Source organism: Desmodus rotundus, chromosome 3, assembly GCF_022682495.2.
Source record: "Desmodus rotundus isolate HL8 chromosome 3, HLdesRot8A.1, whole genome shotgun sequence".
NCBI classification, from domain to species: Eukaryota; Metazoa; Chordata; class Mammalia; order Chiroptera; family Phyllostomidae; genus Desmodus; species Desmodus rotundus.
The window spans coordinates 36,801,509-36,824,895 of NC_071389.1; the positions used below are offsets into that span (position 1 = coordinate 36,801,509).

Here is a 23,387-nt window from a genome sequence, read left to right on the forward strand (position 1 = left end):
CACCAGACATAGTTACCGCAATATTATTGACTATGTTCCCTATGCTTTACTTCACATGCTATGACTATTTTGTAACTACCAATTTGTGTTGAATGCAATTGTAAGAAGATTTTTGTGGCTTAATTTGGAAAATGGTTTATTGAGTGCAGTCCCTAGATTCAGGGAACAGTGTCAAGAGGGCAATCCCAAAACCTAGCCCCAAGGCAAGGGAGTTTCACTAGGGTCTGGCAGTTGTGACAGAGACATGGATGATATTAGAAACTTATTTGGAGCCAGAATGAGCAGAACTTGGCTAAAATTAGATGCAGCAAATGAGGAAAAGAGTTGTCAAGGATGATACTGTTTCAGGCTTGGATAGCGGTACCAGTTCCTTTTAATAGAAGAAAATAGGAGGGTCCGATTTGGGGAGAAGATAGTAAACTCAGATCTGGTACCTCAGAGGAGTACCAGAGGAGTTGGGGGATGGTGGAATGGAGTGGGGAAGGGAGTATGTAGGGGCAAGAAGGGTGAAAAGAGAGTTGGGGCCAGACACAGAGTGGTGTTTTGGGTGCTGCTAAGGACTGAGGATGCTGTCCTGAAGACAATGGGAAGTGATGGAGGATAGGCAGACACGTGTCATAAAGAGATTGTCTTGGCTGCCCTGAAGGCCAGTGGGGTGGGTGACCTTCGTCTCCTTGAGCTCCACTTCCTCAAGTGTATAATGCAGCAATAATATCTAACTTCTGGGACTCTCTGTACGTATATGCCTGACTTGTAGACTTTGCTCAGTAAATATTGAAAAAACCACTCTTCACCTGACTTGATCTCCTTCTGTGTCTCCTCCTAGGGGCCCAGTCCTGCCTAAGAACACCATGCATGCAGGTGAGCTGTGATCTAAGTATGGGGGTGAGGTAGGGTGGGGGGAGGGGTTAAGGAGTTCACCCAGCAGTCACATGGGTTGAGGCAGGTTGTGTTTTTGACAGTTGCCCCAGCTTCTCCTCTACGTAACCAGCCCCACTGGAAATAGGCAAACTGTTAGAAACAGTAGGCAGCTCTGCCAAGCCTCCTTTGGGATCTAGGGCCACAGCCATTTGCAAAGTAGTTCTAGCAAGTTAAGGGTTGGTTGGAAGTAGGGTGACCCATAAGGAAGCTTCTCCTTCCCTTTTCCTACTTAAGGCGGGAGAGGTTCCTCATTTGTTTAGTGTTTAGTGGACTTCCTACCATGTACTTGGCACAGTGCTAGGTGCTGGGGATGCCCTGGGGACTAAGATAAGCACAGTTCTTGCCAGTGTGGAGTTCATGTCCAGCAGGAGCTAGACTACTAATTGAGTCATTGGAATTAAAGTGTGATGAATGTTTTGTGGTGTAGGATGGGGCTGGGAAGGTGGGCTGGGCATGGTCATGGAGGACCTTGTAAGTCACATAAGGGCCTCATTTTAAAGATAATGGGGATCCATGGAAAGATTTTAACAGGTGAGGCATTGCCTTTTCTCTCTCTTAGGAGCACTGCAGGGAGCTCAACAGTCAGCTATTGGAGAGGAAGGGGCAGTGGCATTGAGAGACCTCTAGGCCAGGCATGGCTCTGAGTCCAGGGGCTGGTCTGGTCCTCCATGAAGACCCAAAGATGACACCTAGCCTCAACTCCACCGGGGCCCCAGGTTTAGGCTCTGGCACTATCTCTGGGCCAAACCCAGATACAGACCTTATTTCTATCCTGAATCCACCCCTGAATCCTGGCTTGGCTCTTGTTCCAGACCTTAATCCAATTCTGAGTCCTGTCTCTGAGCCGGCCCCGGGTCTGGTGTCTGGTAATGCCCCCAGACCTGCTGACAGTGGGTCCGTGGCTCCAGCCCTCCTCCAGTTCAACACTTCCCACTCTGGTGAAGCCCTGGGCCTTGATTCGAATCACATGTTGGGGCCTAACTCACAGGGAGCCCTATGTCCAGCCTCAGACCTCATTCAGAGCCCTGGCTCTACTGAGGCCCAGGGTCTGAGCTTGGACAACCACTCTGGGCTGAACTCTGAGGAGGCCTTCAACTCCCACTCAAGCAAGAGTTTTGATTTTGGTCTGAGTAACTCCAATCCTTCCAGGCCCGAGTCAAACCTATTTATGCGGTCCTATTCAAGAGAAGCCCTACTTCTGGGCTCATGTCTTTCCAGGCCAGGCTCAAAAGCACTCCTTATTCAAGCCTCAAACTCTTCTCTGGATTCCAGCTCCAATCACCTGCTCAGTGTGGGCTCAAGAACTATCTCCAAGTTGGACCTGAATGTGGCTCCAGATTCTTGTGGGACCCCAATCTCAAACACCAATGAGACCTTCACTTTGGCTTCATATAACACCTCTGGGTCTGTTTCAAAAGGAGCCTTTGATGCAGCATGGCACACGAGTTCCAAGGGAACTGTCAATGTGGCTTCAAATAGCAATGTCAAGTCTGATTTGAACATGACCATCACTCAGACCTCATGCTTGGCCCTGATTCCTGGCTCCAATGATGACATTAGCATGCACTCCAGCACTTACGGACCCAACTCTGTCCTTTCTCCACCCTCATGCATGACCTTGATACTGGGCTCCAAGGACACTCTGAGTCTGGCCTCTAGCCTCATCTTCAGCGACACATCCACCTTGACACTGAGCAGCCAGCAGGATTATTCTGAGGACAACACCACTCACACCATGCCCCTGGAGGAAAAGCGGCAGAGCTGGAGCGAGATGGCTGGCGCTGAGAGGAGCCAGTTCCCGCTGGTGGTCCCCACCTGCAACACCACAAACCAGGACACCACGGCCTTCCAAAGTGTCCCTGAGCGTAAGTATGGCAACAGCCCTAGAGAGAGCGCTGTTCTGGAAGAACCTTGTATTCAGACCTGTGGGGCAGGGAGGGGAGAGGAGAGGGCAGAGAAAGGGAACATCAATCAATGGATAACATGCAATATGTTAATTATGCACAAGAGATCCGGTGCTCAGCCTCTGCTTGTTGATTGATGTAGGACAAGCTACATAAATCTCTCTGAACTTTAGTTTCCTTAAGTCTAGTATCTCCATATGATAGAATACTTATTGTGTCCTAATGACCAGTCAACTCACTACACCTCCCTTTCAAAAATTATGCCTCTTTCTTTTTTGATACTTTTCAGACCTGGCTTTTCAGGTCAATGGAGCAGGCAGGTGCTAGGCTTAGCTCACCTCTGTTGAGTGTTTGAGGTCCCTACCTGAGCAGGGCCTTGGGGTCCTATCTGGAGCCTATTCTCACTTCTGATATACAGATGTTCTGGAAATTGATCTGCCGTCAGTTTTTGATGATGTAAAGATCTCTCAATTATTTATATCTCCAAATATTTTTCTTTGTTCATGGACCAAAACCATATTGCAATTAAAAAATTACTATGCCTTTGTAAGTGTGTATTCATATCTGGTAGGGTAAGAATGCCTTTAAAAGTTCTCACAATTATTCTGAGGACAACAGCATCCAAAACATGCTCTGGATTCCATTAGTAAGCCCTCATTTTTCCATATACATTCTATTTTGTTTTATTTTTATAATTATTTTTAAAGATTTTATTAGTTTACTTCTAGAGAGAGGGGAAGGGAGGGAGACAGAGAGGGAGAGAAACATTGATGTGTGGTTGCCTCTCACGTGCCCCCAACTGGGGACCTGGCCTGCAACCCAGGCATGTGCCCTGATTGGGAATTGATCCGGGGACCCCTTGGTTCACAGGCTGGCACTCAGTCCACTGAGCCACACTGAGCCACATACACGTTTTAGAATATGTTTGTCTAGGTCTTCAAAAAAATTTTCTGGCATTTTTATTGGAATGCTATTAATTTATTCATCTATTAAAGTTTTCCTTTATATAGGATATATCCTTTACTAGAATTAAAAATATTCTCCATCAAGATCTATTGCATTTTTTGATAGGATAATTCCTATATGTACTTTACAGTTTTTATTGCTATCATGAATCATATCTTATTTTTTAATACAATTCCTATTTTGTACTGATGAGGCTTGATGATGTAGAGGAATTCTGTTTTTGCACGATGAACTTTTTAAAAAACAGCTTTATTGAGATATAATTTATTTACCATAAAATTTCCCCATTTTAAGTGTACAATTTAATGGTATTAAAATATACACAGAATTGTGCAACCATCACCACAATCAATTTTAGAACATTTTCTTTTTTTGGAAAGATTTTATTTGTTTACCTTTAGAGAGAAGGGAAGGGAAGGAGAAAGAGAGGAAGAGCAACATCAATGTGGGAGAGAAACATCGATTGGTTGCCTCTTGCATGTCCCCAACTGGGGACCTGGCCCACAACCCAGGCATGTGCCCTGACAGGGAATCGAACCGGTGAACTTTTGGTTCATAGGCTGGCACTCAATCTACTGAGCCACAAGAGCCAGGGCAATTTTAGAACATTTTCATCACCCCACCCCCAGGAAAACCCCCCAAACCCCTTAGATATCACCCCCAACCCATTGTCCCCCAGCTCTAGGCAACCGCTAATCTACTCTCTGTATAGATATACCTGTTTTGGCTATTTCATATAAATATGTGGTTCTTTGTGATTGGAATACTTTAACCCCATTTAATTCCTTCCCCCCTATTTATATGCTATCCTAATAATGCATATTCATTATTTTCTTATCCCTATAAACATTATTATTATTTTATGCAGTTAATGTTCTTATATTTACCCAAATATTAACCTCTTTCTTTTACTTCATTGTTTATTGCATTTCAGACCTTCCATCTGGCATTGATTTCCTTTTAGAATTTCCTTTAGTGAATTCTGCTGATGGTAAATGTTTATCATTTTTGTCTGAAAAATGCCTCTAGTTCTCCTTCATTCTTTTTTTTTTTAAATGTTAAAACAATGAAAACTTGCAGAAAATTGAAAGCACAGTACAAACACTTTTGGGGGGAACCATTTGATTAAGTTGCCAAACGATGCCCCCTGACCCTTGAATTTTGGTTTTTATTTCTTACAAAAAAGGACAAAAGTTAACCATCCGAATCATGAAATCAATATTAATACACTGTTGCCATCTAATCTCCAGACCCCATTCAAATGCCACTGATTGTCCCAGTAACGTTTTCCCGGGAAAAAAGATCCAGCTCAGAATTACTCACTGCCCTTTTTTGTCTAGTCTGCTTCGTTTCCTCAGTCCTCAGCCTCTCCTTGACTTGCACGTTCTTTTTTTTTTTTTTTTGAAATGTCCTTTAATGAGGTGTCAGGCCAAGGGGGCAGCCGCTGACCAGAGCTCATGCCTGGAGGGGAGTCACCCATGGCTCCCTTTTGTCACTTCAGGAAGCCTATTTTTTCCCTAAAACCTGAGAAAGTCTCGGACGCTTGGTTAGCAGTCTTGTCGATGGTTTTCTGGGTATATTTGGCCTCCTGGCTCATGGCTGCACCCTGGGCAACCCCATCCACTTGCTGCTTCAGGCCCTACACGCCCTTGCTGGCTATGGCCACGGGGGCCTGTGAGGCATCAAGGGCAGCCGAAGCGCCATTGGATCTCCTGATTTTCATGTTCTTGATACATTTGAAGATTACAGGCCAGCTGTTTCGTACGTTGTGCCTGAGTTGGGGTTTGTCTGCTGTTTCCTCATGGTCACACTCCTGTCATGTACCGTAGGGCAGAAAGAGCGTGAAAGTGGTGCTCGCCTTTTCTCATTGCGTCCTATCTGGTGGGATGCGACTTGGGTTTCTTCCATCACTGGTGATGTTCACTGCAATCACTTGAGTGAGGCGACTGCTGCCAAGGTTCACCACTGTGAAGTCACTATTTACCCCTTTGTAATAATTATTCTCTGAGCAGGTTCTCTGAAAGTATGTAAATATCCCATTCCTCATCAAGCTTTCTATTTATCCATTTATTTATATTAGTGTGGAGTTCTCTTGTTTTTTGGTACAAGATGTCTCTTTCCTGTTTTCTGGCTCATCTTATAGTTTTCCTGCCTAAGTCCTAGAATCAGAGCAAGGAGCCTTGTCCCTTTTAGTGGAGAATGGTACTTAGAATCCAAGATCTTGGTGCTAGCTGTATTCATTACAACTGGGATGTCTCTACTTCTCCCTATTGGCTCTATCCTCCAGCAGCCTCTGGTGGCCAAGAAGGCCCTGAATTCCAGGCTCTTAGAGGTCCTCAGAAGGAGAGAGAGGCACTTCCTTAAATAAAGAGCTCTATTGCCCTAGACCATAGAGCCCATCCCTAGACCAATCACCGTGGCTGTGGGCATGAGACTCTCTTTATTGGCCAAGCTTTGGTTGCAGGCCCACCCCTGTTTGAAGAGGAGTGATGGGTAGGGCTTGAAGAACTCAGTTTCACCTGGCTACATGGAATGGGTAACCCACAGGGAAGACAGGAAATCTTTAACCAAAAGAAAGATGAGCAAATCTGGGGCTGACAAAATAGCAGGTATCTACTAAGACAACTAAGACTTTAGTCCTGGCTGGTGTGGCTCGGTGGGTTGAATGCCAGCCTGCGAACCAAAGGGTCCATGGTCCGATTCCCAGTCAGGGCACATGCTTGGGTTGTGGGCCAGGTCCCTAGTAGGGGGCACTTGAGAGGCAACCACGCATTGATGTTTCTTTCCCTCTCTTTCTAACTCCCTTCCCCTCTCTCTAAAAATAAATAAATAAAATCTTTTAAAAAATAAATAGAAGTTTAATTATAAATTGTGATAATGGTTGGAAAAAGAGAGTAAAATGATGCACAAAAAGGGCTCACAGTGGGCCCCGCATTGGCCTGAAGGGCAGAGGAGGCCTCTGAGGAGCAGCAGGTGAGCTTAGACCTGAAGGACGGGTGTAGGACCGGGGCAAGGGGGTGTGGCAGTGGATGGGCCCAGGTAGAGGAAACTGCCTGTGCAAAGGCCCTGGGCCTGGACGCTTGTCTGGCCGGTGTGGCCAGAGCATGGTGAGTGAAGGGGAGCAGCAAGGGTAAGCCTGGGGGTGGGGTAGGGGAGGCAGACCTGGCAGGGCCCTGCAGGCACCGACAAGGGTGCTGACTTCATGCTCAGTGAAATGCGGAGCCACTGGAGGGTTAGGGAAGGGACTCAGTCTCGCTGCCTGGGGAGTAAGGATCAGAGAAGCCCAGTTGGGGAGGCGAGATGGGACTGTGGCACCCTAGGTATACTATATCTTTCTACCCTTTTCTCTCCTCATCAAAACTATGACACGCAGGAGCCTTTGATGAAGGGGCCACATGCCTCGTGAACATGCCAGGGAACAGAGAGGATGGCAACAAAATGACTCTGGTATGCTTCCTGCCCAACCAACAGCTAACTTCCTGGGATGCCCCTCCCCATCCCCCACTCTCCAGCCCCAGCGCCAGCCCCAGCATTCCCTGTTTCTCTGCCTGGCTCCTCTTTTCTCCGTGGTGCTCATCACCATCTGGTGCACAGTATGCTTCACTTCTTCATCGTACTCTTTATTAGTCTTTCTCACTATAGTGTGTCCCCTGTGAATCAGGGATTTTCATCTGTCTTATTCACAGCTGTATTCCCAGCATCTACAGTGGTGCCTGGCACATCGTAGGTGCTCAGTAAGTTTTCTAAACAACTAAGTGAATTATGAGAGGGTCTCTAAAGGAGATAGAAAGGCTGGAAATGTCCTGTTTCAGGATATAGGCCCGACCCAGGTCTTGGCCAGGCACCAGGCCGCGGGAGGCCGGGGAAAGCCAGTGTCTGCAGGACTTGTTGAGGGCCAGTGGGGCAGACTGGACAGGCTGGTGGACGTGAGTAGGACACCCAGAGTGTAGGAGAGACTGGCTAATGGACAGAGTCTGGAGGTAGGGTGTCCACCCAGGCCAGGACTCACAGCGGGGAGGCTCTGTCCTGCCCTGCAGCTGCCTTTGGAGGCCAGCTCAGTGCAGCGTGAGTGTGGGGGTGAGGAGGAGGTGACAGAACTAAGAAGAGGTCTTGCATTTTGGGAGCATCTGTCTACCCCCTGGCATTCTTCCAGTTGTCCGCCCTGCTCTTGCCACACTAGCCTTTTTCTGTTTCTCGCACTTGCCAAACTCATTCTTACCTCAGGGCCTCTGCACTTGTTACTTCTGCCAGGAAGTTTCTTGCCGTCTACAAGACAGACAATGTAAAGTTGAAATGAGGCCTATGTTCCATCCTGTATGCAGAGCACTGAGCATGGTCACTGCACAGAAAGAGTTTATTACTGCAGCCATTCAAATTTAACAGCCCCTACTGTGTGCAAGGCATTGTTCCAGGCACTAGAGATACAAAGGTGAAATGATATTCTACTTTGGGGAGACAAGCCCTCCTAGTTCTTCACATGGCCACCTCTTTCTTGTCATTCAGGACTCGGCCTACATCTGATCTCCTCTGAGAGGCCTTCCCGTTTCCTTTAAATGAGCCATCCCTCTCCTACCAGTTCAGCAGATGAAGTTATTAATCTGTTTAATGAACGGCCCCAAGACTGAGTGGTTTAAAAGTTCACTGCGACAGCTGGGGAAGCAAGGATGGAAAGGGCCCAGTTTTTCACGGTTCCAAGGTCTGATTGCGCTCAGAGGGCGGTCCCTCTGCTCCAAGTCAGAGATCGCCCAGGAGGCGGGCGGGACATCCACAGTGACCCCTCTTCCCGAGTCTCTGTCCTTGTGGTGTCACCATCCCATGGCAGGTGGGCTTCAGAGGGAAGAGTCACCAGCTCCTTTAAGGGTTAGGCCAGAGCTTCCCTTGCGTAGCCTACCATTGGTCCAAACCAGTGGTGCGATGAGCCCAGAGCCCAGGGCCATCTGTCCCCCTGATAGGAAGAGCGGTAAGGAACCTGTGGCACCTTTCACCCACCGCACTGTCCATCTGATTACCTGGTTGTACTTTCTTTACTGAGTGACTGTATATTGTTTCTTATTTTATTTATTTCACGTGTTTTCCTTCTTCCCCTGAGATAAGGAGAATGCATAGGTTAACTGGACATTACTTAATGTGTTCCCTCTCTCAGGTAGCACAGTGCCTTAATCTGACTAGGATGTGCCCTTAAGCAGGGTAGATGCCAGGAGACCTTTAAGAGGTATTACTTATGGTGAAATTTCAGCTTGAGGTGTTGGGACCCTTTCTGTCCCCCTACTGCTGTCTCTTCTCCTTTAGTTGACTGGCAAAGGGGGAGAGTTTTGCAGTCCCTGATATCCGTCCTCCTCCAAACACTGGACTTCAAGGATTATTACACCCCCCGCTCCCACCCCATCACCTTCTCAAATCTCACCCTGCCTGCCCCCCCGCCCCCTGCGGTTCCCCTCGTGGTGTCTAATTTCTCTGGAGCAACGCCGGGGCTGGCCACTGGGGAGGAGCAGGCTGGTGTGCCTGCAGGTGGCAGGCCACTAATGCAGGTATAGGGACAACCCCTGAAAGCTGGGTTCAGTGCAGCTCTCACCCTTGGCTTTGCCCTCTGCTGCCCCCGAGGTCGAGAATGCCATCACCCTCCAGAAGAGCCAGGATGTGCTGGAAGGTGGAGAGAAGAAGACCATGGTGAAGAAGATGATGGTGCGGGAGCCACATCTGGTCTGTGGCATTGGGTTGGGGGGAGTGGAAGTCCCAAGTCTACCCACTGATGAGGTGGGGGGCTGTGGGGGGAGAGGACAGATGAGGAGGCAGGACATTTGGACCTGTGTCTCAGCTTCGCCTCCAACTGACTGCTCTCTGCACACCCAGAAGGAACCCAGGCGAGTCCTTTCCCTTCTCTGGGCCTCACTCTGTTCGTTTGTGAGAAAACTTGTGCTTGTTGGGAGGACGCCACCCAATGGCTGGTTCACTGTAAAGCCTTAGATGCCCAGGAGCAGTTATTGTTATTTAAGACCAACAATTACTCCTGGTGGGAATTTCCTTATCATTTTGCTAAATATGTCATTTCTCAGTTATCCATCAGAATGTGTTGGGTGGGGACAACCAGTGAAGCTTCCAAAATCGTATTTAGCTTTGGGTCCCTTAAAGAGAGAAAACACCCTCGCCCTGATACCTTCATTTAACTAACACTAACTGAGCACCTACTGTGTGCTGGTACTAGATCAAAAGTGAGAACTAATTAGAATATTTTTAAAGGAATTCAACTGGGTTTCTTTCAAGGGCCCTTCATAGTATTTTTGCTTTGGGCTGGTCCATGGTTTAAACAAACCTCCCCACTGTGAGGATGCCGAAACAGTTTTTGCTGAGCCCCACTGGAGGGATGCAGCGGGTTAGAGCGTGGGGTGTTTTGGTGGCTTTGAACTGAGGCTCCAGACAGGTTTGAGCAGTGAGCTGGCTCCCCACGCTGGAGGCCGCACAGGGCAGAGGATGCTGCCCTATCCTGCAGCTGCCTGCCCCTCATCCTGCCTCTGTGGTGCCCTGTCCAGAGGCAGATCCAGGAGGAGCCGCTGGATTCCCTCTCCAGCTCCATCCGCCAGCGGGCCATGGAGACCCTGACGCAGCTGAGGTGTCCACAGCCCCCTCCCCGACACCCATCCCCTTTTCTTCTTCCCATAGGCTCTGCCTCTCTCTTCTGGGGCCTCCCTGCTGGGCCTCAGCCCCACTCCATGTCTTCTCCTCTCCCCTTGCCCCGTCCCTGCCAGGGCTGTCTGCCCTCCACACCCACTTCCCTCCTCTCCCCAGCTCCTCTCACTGTTTGTGGATCTGAATCTCGGGCCCACCCCTGGCCCCTCATCAAGGTGCCCTCAGCCCAGCCCTGCATTCATAGCTCCAGCCTCCAGCCAGAGGGCCCCTCCCTCACTCCATGCCTTTGTTTTCTGTCTTCCCCAGTCACACCCAGCCTGTCTTGGGTGTTCGGGAAAGGTCAGAGTTGGTGACCACGTGTGTGAAGAGTGTGTTCTCCCTGCCTTCTGTGCAGGCCATGCAGGAGAAAGACGAGGCCAAGGCTGAGGACATACAGGTGAGCAGTGCCGTCCCCAGCGGGTCCTCAGGCTGCCTGGGGCCCTCAGAGCCAGGCGCAGTACAGGACTCCCAGCAGGGAGCGAGAAGGGAGCTTGATCCACAGGGCCTTCGGCGATTTGCTGATCCTCTCTTGGCCTAAGAGGGATGTTTGGTGAATGAATGAATCTTTGGAATAGGGGTCAGTCCCTCATCTGGAGGGTTTTTTTACTTCTGGGCCCTGTCCTATGAGAGGGGTGTGGGCAGATGCTGGCAGGGCCAGAGGCGGCAGCCAGGGCTGAGAGGAGGAGGGCTGAGGACTGGGCCACAAGGAAGGCGGCCTGGGCTGGGGCCCGGAGAAGTAGAACCTCAAGGAGCCCACTCACACTAACATCTCTGAACCCCTGCAGTTGCCCAGGGAGGAGCAGTCAGGGGTGACCCTGAGTGTGGGGTGTAGGGTCAGTGGGGGAAGCCAAGGGAGGGGTGCTTCAGCTCAGGGTAAGGCTCATTCATTCATCCTTTCGTTCATCTAATGTTAACAGAGGGCCTACTCCAGAAGTGAAGGGGTGAGATACAGTAGGAACACAGGCAGGGGGAGAGAAATATTATCAGGGAATCATTCAATTAATGCAAATTACAACACTGGTAAATGTTGTAAGCAAGAAGTACTTGGTGCTATAAAGAGCCCAGAATGGAGGGACCTGGCCTAGGTAGGGGTCAGGGGTCATGGTGCCGGAGCTGAGAGGTTAAAGAAGAGCTAATTAGCTGAAGGGAGTGGGGCTGTCAGACAGAAAAGCATGCCAGGCAGAGGGAACAGCCTGTGCAGAGGCCTGAGGATGGAGAGAACAGGGTGACTGCAAGGACACTGAGGCAGCATGGCTGAAGTCCAGGGCCAGGCGAGAGTGCTGGAAAGTGAAGCTGGAGAGCTGTGGGGGCAGACCACGTGGCAGTATGAGGGCTCTGGGTCCCAGAGGTGCTGTACTGAGAGAAGACCCAAAGGAAGGGTGGGGAATCCTTGTTTGGACAGGGCAAGACAGAAGCCCTTTTGTAGTAACAGGTCCAGCCAGCAGAGGTCAGCGCTGCACAGTAATGGGCTACAGAGGAGCAGGGAAGGAGAGGGCAGCTGGAGAGTGAGGCTTGCTTGGTGGTTGTGGTGTAACCCTGGTGTGAACAGACTCAGGAAACCCGAACAATAACAATGTGAGAGGCAGACATAGGGAGCTGGCAAGACAAGGGAAGGCAGAGGAGAGAGGGCCTTTCCAGAGTGTCTCAAACCCACTGCTCAGCCTCGTGTCTATGTAATGCCTGCACCTTCCTAAGACAATTCCCGGACTGTGGTGTGGTTAGTGGAGGAAGAGCCTGGGCAGGGAAGAGATGGCTCCTGGAAGAGGCAACTGGAAAATCTATTTAGGTCTAGGAGTAGCAATTAAAAAAAGAATCAGAGCACTTCCCTAGAGACTATAATAAAAGTTTACCTAGCTTTTACCTTTCTAGATCATCTTCCCACCCACCTCTCATTTGTAGCTTACTTGGCCTATGGTAGATTCTTAGCAAATGTTGGGTGTCTGCTTCCTTCCCCTGTAAGGTAAAAAGTGCAGGGATAATAATGACCAATTTGTTGAATAGGAAATTGTAACGCGTGGAAGGGAAGTAATGTGTCCAATATCATACATCAAGTTAGTCTCAGGGGTGGGAAGAGAAGGCACCTTTCCAGGGTCCACACGAGGGGTTGCCTGGGGCTGGGGTCTGCTCCAGAGCTCCCTGGGGGCTTGGTCCTTCTCCCGTCCACAGACACTTTACCATCAGACCTTGGATGCCCTGCAGACACTGCTCAACGCTCTCTTTGTTGAGGACCCCACTCCTGCTGGGCTGAAGAGCATTTTGGAGGTGTGGGGACAGGGAGGAGAGGAGGGGTGGAGAGAAAGGAGGATTGGCTCAGGAGTGGGAGTGGGGGTGGGGGGTGGGAGGGTGCGGGGGTGGGGTGGGGTGGGGAGGGGTTGGACCCAGAAGGAGTGATTTGGCTCAGGATGTGACCTTTTGTCAGTGTTCTATGTCCCTATCCTCACAGGCCCTGCCCTAGATGCCTGCCTCTCCACTCTCTCCCTCTCTTCCATACTCCTGCTGTAGCTGTCCCCATAGTTTTGCTCTCTTCAGCCTTGCTCCTGTCTTTCTCTCTGAGCCTTGTGATGCTCCATCTTTCACCTCTCTCCTCGTTGACCATCTTCCCTCTGGTCTTTCAGTCCTGTTCTCAGCTTCGGGACCCCATGACTCCCTATGCTCCAAGAAGAAGAGAACTGTGGGGGGTGGCTTTATGCTCTCCCCAGAAGCTTGATCAGTGAAGGTTGGCCTGCCTGCCCAGGCAGTAGAGGCTGGTGGCCAGCCTGTAGCTCTGAGTCTGACCCTTGCCCTCACAGCCCCTGGGGCCCTGGATGAACTCTGGAAAGGCCCACGAACGAGCACGCGCTGTGAACAGCAATGTCTCTGTGTTGAACAACACGCTTTTCACCCCGCCTTTCTTTGTGAGTGGCCCCTGGGGGGATGGGGGGCACTCCTAGGGAGAATCTTCCCAGCTCTGAGGGAGCCTGTGCATCTGTCCAGAGATTGCCAGGGTTCTCAGAGGGCTCTGCTATCAGGGACAGACATTCCAGCTCTGTCCACCATTTACTGTGTAGCATTATTGAACCTATAAGACAATCCCTAAGATTACAACACAAACAGATGTCTTCAGGATTCCCGGCACTGGGGCTTCTGCTGGGGAGACTCACTCTTCGCATCGGGGATCCTGATGAGGACATTGGCCGGGAGGCTCTGGAGGGCATCACCATCCTCTACACCATCCTGGAGCTCCAAAAACGTAAGCGTGGAGCACCTCTGAAGCAAGGCTTCTGTGCAGGCACTCAGCCAGGCACTGGACTGAAGCATTGGCAATGAGGCACTGGTGGGAGACGGTGGAGGCTAGCACAGGGGCTGATGGGGTCTGCAGAGGTCCAGAGACTTAGTCCCCATAGGACCAGGGGACAAAGGCTACAAACAAACCTATTTCAATGTAAGCATCCTCTTATCTAAGCTTTTCCTCAACTTTCCAAGATTAATTTGTGACTCTCATTTTCACATTCCCATGGAACCATGTACACCCAGGCATGATAGCCCTAACCTCTTATTTCCTGGTGTGTCCTCCCCACTAGAATAAACCTGATTTGAGGGCAGGACGAGGCTGTGTCTTGATCACCACGAAATCCCCAAGGGCCAGCCATGGGCCAGGCACATGGTGTGTGCTCAGCAAATATTTACTGAATGAACAAAGTAAAGTTGTTCATTCTTATTTAAAATGTTTTTTTATTTATTATATTTTTAAAAAAGATTTTATTCATTTTTAGAGAGAGAGGAAGGGAGGGAGAAAAAGGAAGAAAAACATCAAAGTGGAGAGAGATACATCAATTGGTTGCCTCTTGCATGTCCCCAACTGGGGACCTGACCCTCAGCACAGGCATGTGCCCTGACTGAGAATTGAACCAGCAACCTTTTGGTTTGCAGGCTGGCACTCTATCTCCTGAGCCACACCAGCCAGGGCCAGATTCCATCTTAGAATCATAGTGGTTCAAACCTGCAGGTGAAGAACATGCCTGGGATGTTCTTCAGGGAGCTGGTGATGCGGCATGGGCTGACACAGGTACCCAGATGGCACTGCCCCAGAGGTGGACAGCATCACCAGTTACTTGTGTCCTTCTTTTCCCCATAGTCCCAACACTGCCCCACACCAAGGGGCCTTGGCATGTTGTTTAAACTTCTCTGGCTCTGGTGGCAGGTAGTAGGTACAAGACCTGGCTCGGCCCTTCCTAGCTGTGTGCCCTCAAGCAAGTACCTTTCTTGTCCAGGTCTAGATTTATTCACCTCTAAAAAAGGGTACAATAGCATATAACTCACAAGCTTTCTGAAAGATTAAATGACATCATATATGTAAAGAGACCAGCTCAGCACCACCCATTATAGGCACTAGTCAAGTAGAGTTTTCTTTTCTCCGTGCCTGCAGTGATGACCTTATCAGTTTCAGCCTTTTGGGATCTGTCTGGTGTCCCTGCTTCTCTGGACTTCTAGCATTTGGGATGAAGATTTGTCCCCTAGACGATTTCCCCTGCTGCCCAGGAACCACTCAGACCCCCTGATAGATGGGTGACAGTGACAGTGATGTTTATCATCAGCCTGAAGGTCAAGAATAGCACAGACCAAATCAGTGTCGCTAGATTTAGCAAATAAAAAGGTGCAACACTCAGGTAAATGTGAATTTCAGACAAACAATGAGTAATTTGATTGAAAGTATTATATATTTGAGATGTACTTTCACTAACAATGACTTGTTAGTAAAATTCACATGTAACTGGCTATCCTGTATTTTACCTGGCAACGCTAGGCCAAACCCACTCTGTGAGATTCTCCAGGAGAAACGTGGTTTGTCCAGGCCCCTGACTGCAGGAAGCAGCACAACCAGGATGTGAACCTGCATTTGCCTGAGTCCAGCTCTCAAGTCCTTCCCTTTACAAAAGACCCACACACTTGGCCCCTGTGGTCACTCCATCCCATGAGGCCTGTGTGGTCACTCCACCCGATGGACCTTTCTTATGCTCATGTCTTGCCTAACCTGGGAGATCCAGGTGGGACCCCAGCCAGGCCACAGTAAGGGCTCAGGAAATGCATCTGAAATGTGTTTCCTTTGATAGAAAACACAGAGCCATCCCGTGCCAGATACTATTCTAGGCACTGGGACCCAGCAGTGAAGAAATAAATATAAAGTTAAATAGTCCTCCCTGTTGAGCTTACCTTCTTGTTGTCAGGGGACAACACAATAAAAAAGTAATACCTACAGCAACTCAGATGATGATGAGCCCTAAAGAAAAAAGAAGCAGAAAGCGGGGACCGGGAATGCCAGGGGTAGGGGGATCGCCACACACCTACCGGAATGGCAGAAATGGAACAGACACTGCCGCACGCTGCTGAGATGTGAAGACACCGGTACTCTCGCACACTACTGGGGGGGGGGGGCATGCTGGTCTCCACTGTGGAAAACTGTGGGTCAGCATCCCCGGAAGCTGAATCTCTGCTTACCCTGGGCCACAACAATTCCTCTCCTAGCCATCCCCTAACCAATGTGTACATGTATTCACCAAAAGGCAGGGACTAGACGTCCAGTGTGTTTATAGCAGCACTACGCATAAGAGCTGGAAACAACCCAAATGTCCATCAGAAGTAGGACAGACGCGCAGGTCGTAGTATATTCACGCCATGGAGAATTGTGCAGCCCTGAGAATGAATGAAGCGGTGCTCCTTGTGACGGGGTCAGTGAGTCTCACCCACATGATGTTGGGTGAGAGCCAGTCATCAAGGACAACATAACAAATGTGTCCATTTACAGAAGTCCAACAGCAAGGCTATCTCATCTGTGGGTCGAGAATCGGAATAGTGGCTACCCTGGGTGGGGCAGGGGGAGAGTGGGCTGAAAGAGGGCCCAAGAGGGGCTTCTGGGGTGCCGATCATGTTCTGTTCCTTGACCTCGGTGCCAGTTACATGGATAAGTTGAGCATTTGAAAATTTATTAAGCTGGTTACCTATGATTTATGTACTTTCTACATCTACGTTTGACAAAAAGTTTTAAAGAAAGGGTGATCGGGCCTCACTGAGAAGGTCCTCTTCTTGCAGGAGCCAGGGATAAGAAAGAGATCAACAAGCAGGAACTGTATGAGAGCAACAAGCGTTTCCTGGGGCCCTACAACCCCGTCAGCCCATGCCAGAACATTCTGCGTGTGATCGCGGTGACTGCCTGCCACCCGTCAGCCCTGGACCTTAGGGGAATAGGGGAGAATAGGGGAGAAGGACTGCACCAGCCAGCCTGAAACCCTCCCCTCCCCTCCCCTCCCCTCCCATCTTTCCAGGAAGGCTTCCCTGACCACATGGGCCACCCCGAGGGCCCACAACTCCTCTGGTCTGTGCCACAGCCAGTGGGCCATGTCACCCCACCCTGAGGCCACGTCACCCCTTGTTTTATAGCTCCTCCCCAGAGGTGGTGGGCTCTCCCTGCTGACCTCTGTGCGTGTCTGGCGGTGTTTATGCATCTGTGTATGGCTTGCTCAGAGTCTGTCTATGTGGGCCAGCATCTCTGTGCCTTTGTTTCAGGAATTTGGAGACTTCCTGGGGCCCCAGCAGGTAAAGGACCTGTTGCTAGCAGCCCTGGAAGGGCTGAAAGGCAGCTCGGAGCCTTGGGTGAGAGACTCAGGGGAGATGATGCAGCTGGCCTCGGAGGTCACGCTCTGCTCAGTGCTGGAGTGGTACCGCCACAGGGCACTGGAGGTGGTAAGGCCCCTGGGAGCAGCACCTGGGCTGGGAGACCCCAGGGGGCCTGCTTATCCCCCAGACAGGGCAGGGGAGGTGGGGGCTGAGTTCTAAGTGCTCCCAACTTGCAGGTGAGAAGGGACTCCCCCGTCTGGTGTGGGGCAGAGGTGGGCAGTGAGGCAAAGTAGCTCCCTTTCAGGGAAAGAGCAGACACTCTGCCCCCTCCCCATTTCTCTCCTGTGTGCGCCCCTCTGTCCTGTCACTTCTTTCCTCCTCCCATCTCCCTGCCCCCTCCCTCCCCACCGCCTTCTCCACTGGCCCTCTGCTTGCTCACGGCTGCCCACTATACTCCAGATCCCAGAAATCATGCAGGCTATCTACATGCAGCTGAGCCACATCCAGGAGCCCCGGGCCCGCGAGGTGGCCCTGCTGCCCGTCTCTCTCCTGGCCAGCTCCTTTATGACTGAGGTCGTGGTGGCCCTGCTCATGTGCCCCCTCCCGCTAGACAGGTACCAAGTGAGGGGGGCTGTCAGCCACTACATCCCAGAGGGTTGAAGCAGCCCCACCCTACCCCCAGCCTGGGGCTCTTCTACCCAGAGGAGCCCCTTGCCCTTCTAGATGGCCCCTCTTCTGTAATCTGTGGTACTTACACCAACCATTAAGCACTTCCCTAGCACTGCTAGCTGTCTTTGCTCAGCATTAATAACCCCATTCTACAGATGAGGAAACTGAGGCTCAGGAGAAGTTTCTTACCCTAGGCTAGGCATCCACTGGGCCAGCAACAGAATGAAGACCTAAACTCAGATTTGACCAGTTCCAACTCCAAGCCCAGAGCTCTTTCAGGATGCCATTGAAAGGGGGCCTGAGCGACAGTCCTGACTTAGCCTCCAGCTGCTGTGTGGCCTTGGGTGGCCTTGGGGTCTCTGGGCTTCAGTTCTGCCCACAGGCGAAAGGAAGAATCCCTGCTTTCCCACTCCAGATGGGTGGTTGTGATGAGTAATGCAGCCTGTTGTGCTGAGTTCCTGCCTGGTCCTGGGCCTGTGCAGGAGGGCACACTGTGCTCTCCGCCTTCGGGGAGCAGGTGGTCTGATGGGCAGAGGGGCTGTGGCCAGATGGTGAGCTCATGGACAGGGCCAGTGTGACTGCTGTGGCCTCCCAGCCCCGGAAATGCTCCCATACCTGGAAAAAAGCCAGAAAACATGTGGTCCACATCTTTTTTCTTTTTTAATTTGAAGTTTTATTTAGACAGAGGGCCAGGGAGGGAGAAAGAGAGGGAGAGACATTAATGTGTGATTGCTTCTCAAGGGCCTCCCTATTGGGGACCTGGCCTGCAACCCAGGCATATGCCCTGACTGGGAATCGAACCAGCCACCCTTTGGGTTGCAGTTTGGTGCTTAATCCACTGAGCAACACCAGCTAGGGCTGAATAAAGGCAGAAAGTATGTGGTCCACATCTTAGGTTGTGGACCACATGCTTAAGTTGGTTGAGAGTGAATGTCAAAGAATTGTGCAGAGCTATGCAAGTGGGGTGTGCTTCTAATAAGGAGAGTTGGCATCATTCTTAGAAGCCAAGGACATCAGTGGTGAGGGCTGGGGTGCCACATCTCTGTCCTCACACCTGCAAGTATTTAAACCTTATGACTGCACTGCCCACCAGAGGGTTCGCTTCTTGGAGCCACTAAACATTCAGGCTCACAAGGCTGCAAGGGTCACACTTGGCATCAGAGTGGCTCAGAAGATAGGACAGGGAGGTGTCAGGGGCTGTTCTTTGTGGGAGACCTTGCAGCAGCACGCAGCTAGCTCCTCTTTGCAGAAGACCTTGCAGCAGCCCACTGAGCTAGCTCCTCTTTGCAGGAGACCCTGCAGCAGCCCACTGAGCTAGCTCCTCTTTGCAGGAGACCCTGCAGCAGCCCACTGAGCTAGCTCCTCTTTGTGGGAGACCTTGCAGCAGCCCACTGAGCTAGCTCCTCTTTGTGGGAGACCTTGCAGCAGCACGGAACCAGCCACACAGAGCTGGAACCAAATTTAAGGAGGCCCTCTTTCTCAGGGGATAAGCCTGCACTTGTATGAGCCTGAGAGTGAGGGACTCCTTAAATTTTATGCCCTGGATGCTTCACTTTCCTTATTCTAGTCTTGGCCCTGGTTCCAAGAGCTGGTCCCTGGGGCCTCTCAGGTGAAAGTTGCAGAAGCTGCGCTGGCTTAGATGGCCCAGGCCTCATAGGAACTAGTATTTCTTATACCAAATTACTCTACAGACTTTGCTTCCAGGGTCCCCACAGGGACACGCCCAGTCACCCCAGGAAGCTCAATGCTGCAATGTCCCCATCGGTTCTTATAGTTAATTTATAGTTCCTCCAAGCCCAGATGCAATTTACCAGTTGGGTCATTTTTACCATAAACAATGTTATCCTAGCAACGTAGTTGACATACTATCTTTATCAGGTTTCCAGGGGAACAGAGTTGGAAAGTTAATGGGAGGTTCAAACAGGAGGGGAAAGGGTTGGGTTAACCCTATAGTGCGCTGGCCCAGCAGAGTGCCTGCAGGCAGGTGCCACCTGCACAGATGCCTTCCCCTGCCTGGTGCGCTGCCTTCCAAGGGACAGGAGCATGGGCTCCTTGATGTTATGTGACAGATGCAGGTTCCAGGCCCCAAAGGCCTCCTGGGCCTAGGGGAAGGGGCACAGGCTTTGGGACATCAGACCTGGTCACTTCTTGATAATACCACTCACTAGCTGTGTAGTCTCAGACTGGTGATTTCAGCCTCAACTCTGTACCTGTAAAATGGGAATAACAACCCGCCTCGAGGGTCATCGTGAGAATTCAGTGACCTTGGATGTCTTAAATATCTGTTCATATCTGTATCCCCAGACATTTGTGTAGTGCCTGGCAGACAGCAGGTGCTCAATATTTGCTGACGTAATAAATTGTATGTAAAGCACTTGGCATAATACCAGGGAAGTAAATAGGGTTTTCTATCACTGTTAGCCCCCTGCCTCATAGGGAGCGTTTTCTGGACCATCCCAGAAATTTGCTAGGATGCCCATGGATGCCGGAGGGAGGCAGGGTTGGCCCCCTGGCCTGGTCCCCACTAACCACCTTCCCCCTGACCTGCCAGCAATGGAGCAGAGATGTGGAGGCAGCTGATACTGCGCAAGCCCAGCTGTGATGTCCGAGACCTCCTGGACCTGCTCCTGAACAGCCTGAAGGAGAAGCCTGTCACCAAGAAGGGCAGGGCCTCCATTATGCCCCTAGCGGTGAGGCCTGCCCCGCCTGCCCTTTTGCCCCTCCCCCTCCTGCTGGGCTCCACACTCCCAGCTTCTCCTGTGCTGCTCTGCTAGCCGCTATTTGTGTGGCCTTGGGTTCATCTCCCTCTGTCGGCTCCTGACTGTGATCCGTGATGCAACAGGACTGCTCCTCACGCTTCCATCGGCAGCCTGGAATAGTAAATGGCTAACATTTACTTGGCACGTGGTAGATACTCAAAAATTTTGAACTGATATATTCAACAATTATTTACTGAGCATCTACTCTGTGCCAGGCACACTCATAAGTTCTGGGGACTCTGAAGGAAGGATGTAAATAACCAGAGATGTGGGGAAGGGAGGAGCAGGTGGTACCATCCTCTAACAGAGGAAGATATTCCTGCTCAGCAACAGTCCCCGCCTCGCGCGAGGGCACGCAGCCAGTGAGTGGTGGTGCTGGGACACCAACCCAGATCTCCGCCTCCAAACCCTGTGCTTCACCACCGGGCCCCTCTGCCTCTCTCCCCAGCACCAAGTTCTGTGAATGAGGCGTCAGCCCCCACGCCCTCCCCGATGTGGGCATTTGTTCACTCCTCCAGCGTGTTCTCCAGTCATCCTTGCGTGCTTCTTGTTCAACAAGCCTAGTCTGAGCATAGATACAGCCTGGACTCCTTTTTAGCGGGTGGTATTAACAAACCATTTGAGCAAGATTAAGCCAAGAGCAGAGCCTTAGGGCACATCACCAGAGACTTTTCTCTCCGCTGCAGACTGTTTTCCTTCAGTACAGTCTTTACTTTTGGGCTGCTGAACAGTGTAAAGACTTTGAGTCCAGGAGACTTGTCGTAGCTCTGCCACTGCCTCTGTATGACCCTGGTCAGCCACTTCCCCCTCTGGAGCCTTCTGCTTAGGTCTGTACAATGAGTAGTGATAACCCCTGCCTGTCTGTCTTACCTGTGGAGAAGAGCGAGGCAGGTACGGGAGAGGGTTTCCTAAGCTGTGAATCGCAAAGACGTGCCATTTATTGTGCTCACCCAGCCCACAGTATGCCATTTATTTCCACGGGAACAAGCCACGTGCTCTTTCACTTCACAGTGAAATGGGCCAGCTGTGGTGGCACAGATTTCAACCATTTCTTTTGAAGCCTTCTCCCTTCTCCTTGATTCAGTCGTCCCCATACCTGTGGGGCCGGCTGGTCCAGGAGCAGTAACCTCACTTTACAGAGGGTGACTCTGAGGCTCCAAGAGGGCCAGGAGTGGTGGAGCCAGGATGAGCCATCAGGTCTTGTGACCCCAGCCCATCACTGCCCCCTCCCCGCCCCCACATGGTCCCACCAGTTGGAGAGGACTTGGTGGGCCGAGAGTGAGGGGTGGGCCCAGGCCAGGGCCAGAGTGGAATGTAGGTGGAGAAGGTGCAGTGTCGGGGGAGGTGAGTGCAAACTGGGTCCTTGGGAACCTGGTCGGACAAATGCCAGCAAAGCCAAATTCCCGGGACTTGGGAGGGCTGGTGTAGGGGAAGGTGGGTGAGGCAGGTGGGCGTGGAATCCAGGGCGAGTCCTCCCTGGCTCCTGCTCAGGCCTGGGGTTTGTTTCTTTTGGCTGCTGGCCCACGGGGAGCCAGCAAAGTCAGCCTAGCTTCATGGCCCCCAGTAGAGAGCCAGCTGGTGCCCCCTGCAGTTGTGAGCCTGTGGTGCAAAGGAGGAAGAGGGAGGCACACTACTGCCATCTTTGAAACCCTAGGTTCAAGACCCAGCTCTGCCCCTCAGGGGCCAGGTGGCCTTGGGCAAGTCCCATCACCCCTGAGCTTGTCTCCTCACGGGCACAGTGGGATCAAGATGACCAACATGACATAACCTTCCGGGGGGGGGGGTGGTCAACGTCAGAGAGGCAGGTTTTGTAACTGCTCTAGGGCGTGGGAGTGGAGGGGGACCTGGGCTTTGAGTAGAGCAAAGATCCAGGTCTGACCTCCTAGAGAAGCGGTCCCTCCCCTCCCTGGATGCTGCGAGAGTGGGTCAGGACTTCCCACACACCTCCCCTCTGCCCCCAGGCAGCCAGCGGCCTGTGTGAGCTCCTGTCCGTCAACAGCTGCCTGGGCCGAGTGAGGCGCATCTACCCCCAGCTGCTCCTGGCCCTGCTCATTCAAGTTCATTACCACATCGGCCTCAACCTGTCTGGACACGTGGGCTCCTGCAAGGACGCAAAGACGGACTCCCGGCCCTCTGCCTTCGTACCTGTGTGGTATGCTCCTGCCGTCCCTGGCTCAGGGGGGCCAGCCTGCAAGGGCCTTTTGGAAAGTCTTTAGGGCTATCGGTCAATGGAAATGAGCTGTGAGGCTGGAAGAGAAAACAGAAGCACACTTTTATGGGAGCAAGTCATTTGTTCAGCCACTGCTGGTGAGCCCTTGCTGTGTGCCGCACTCTGCTTAGGCGAGTGCGCTGCAGGAGAGAATCAGCCCTCCCCACGCGGGTGTTATCTAAGGCCCAACCATCCGACTTTAAATTATTAATCAGAGTAGGTAATACATGCACATGGTAAAAATCTCAGAAGACCTTAAAAGTGACTTTCCTTTCCTCCTCTTACCCCAGTTACCCTCCCCAGAAGGACGGAGTCCTTCTGCTCCCTCCCAGAGCCCGTGCACGCAGAGATAAGCGTGCAGGATCACTTCCCTGTTTTCATACCGATGGGACTGTGAACCTTACACAGTCACACACGTTTGCTTTTAGCATACACTGTATCTTGGAGATCATTACACATAGAGCCGGTCATTATTTTTAACAGCTGCATAATATTTCCATGCAAAAACTTTCAATGTACCATAGTTTATTTCAGCAGGGCCCTCTTAATCTAGGCACTCTGCAGCCCTTCGCAGTGACGCACAGGGCCACAGCGGTTTGCTTGTGTGCATGTCCGTCTGTGCGCCCCGCGGTTGTATCCATAGGAGGGATTCCTGGCAGTTGAATGGCTGTGTCGAAGGGTTTCCATGCCCAAACAGTAAGATGG

General features: G+C 51.2%; 1 protein-coding gene across 1 annotated transcript in view; it reads left to right on the forward strand.

Annotated features, from left to right (window-relative positions):
- Positions 1–825: 825 nt before the first annotated feature.
- The window catches only part of MROH7 (maestro heat like repeat family member 7), a 40,834-nt gene continuing 18,272 nt past the window's right edge, over positions 826–23,387 (forward strand). Inside the window, exons 1-14 of the mRNA XM_024571197.3 lie at positions 826–861; positions 1,481–2,786; positions 7,165–7,238; positions 9,393–9,473; positions 10,319–10,398; positions 10,722–10,851; positions 12,621–12,716; positions 13,244–13,348; positions 13,548–13,683; positions 16,521–16,633; positions 16,995–17,171; positions 17,505–17,659; positions 20,266–20,404; positions 22,435–22,625. Coding sequence (XP_024426965.2) covers positions 1,556–2,786; positions 7,165–7,238; positions 9,393–9,473; positions 10,319–10,398; positions 10,722–10,851; positions 12,621–12,716; positions 13,244–13,348; positions 13,548–13,683; positions 16,521–16,633; positions 16,995–17,171; positions 17,505–17,659; positions 20,266–20,404; positions 22,435–22,625 — 2,708 coding nt within the window. The 5' untranslated portion in view covers positions 826–861; positions 1,481–1,555. The remainder of the gene's footprint in view (positions 862–1,480; positions 2,787–7,164; positions 7,239–9,392; positions 9,474–10,318; positions 10,399–10,721; positions 10,852–12,620; positions 12,717–13,243; positions 13,349–13,547; positions 13,684–16,520; positions 16,634–16,994; positions 17,172–17,504; positions 17,660–20,265; positions 20,405–22,434; positions 22,626–23,387) is intronic.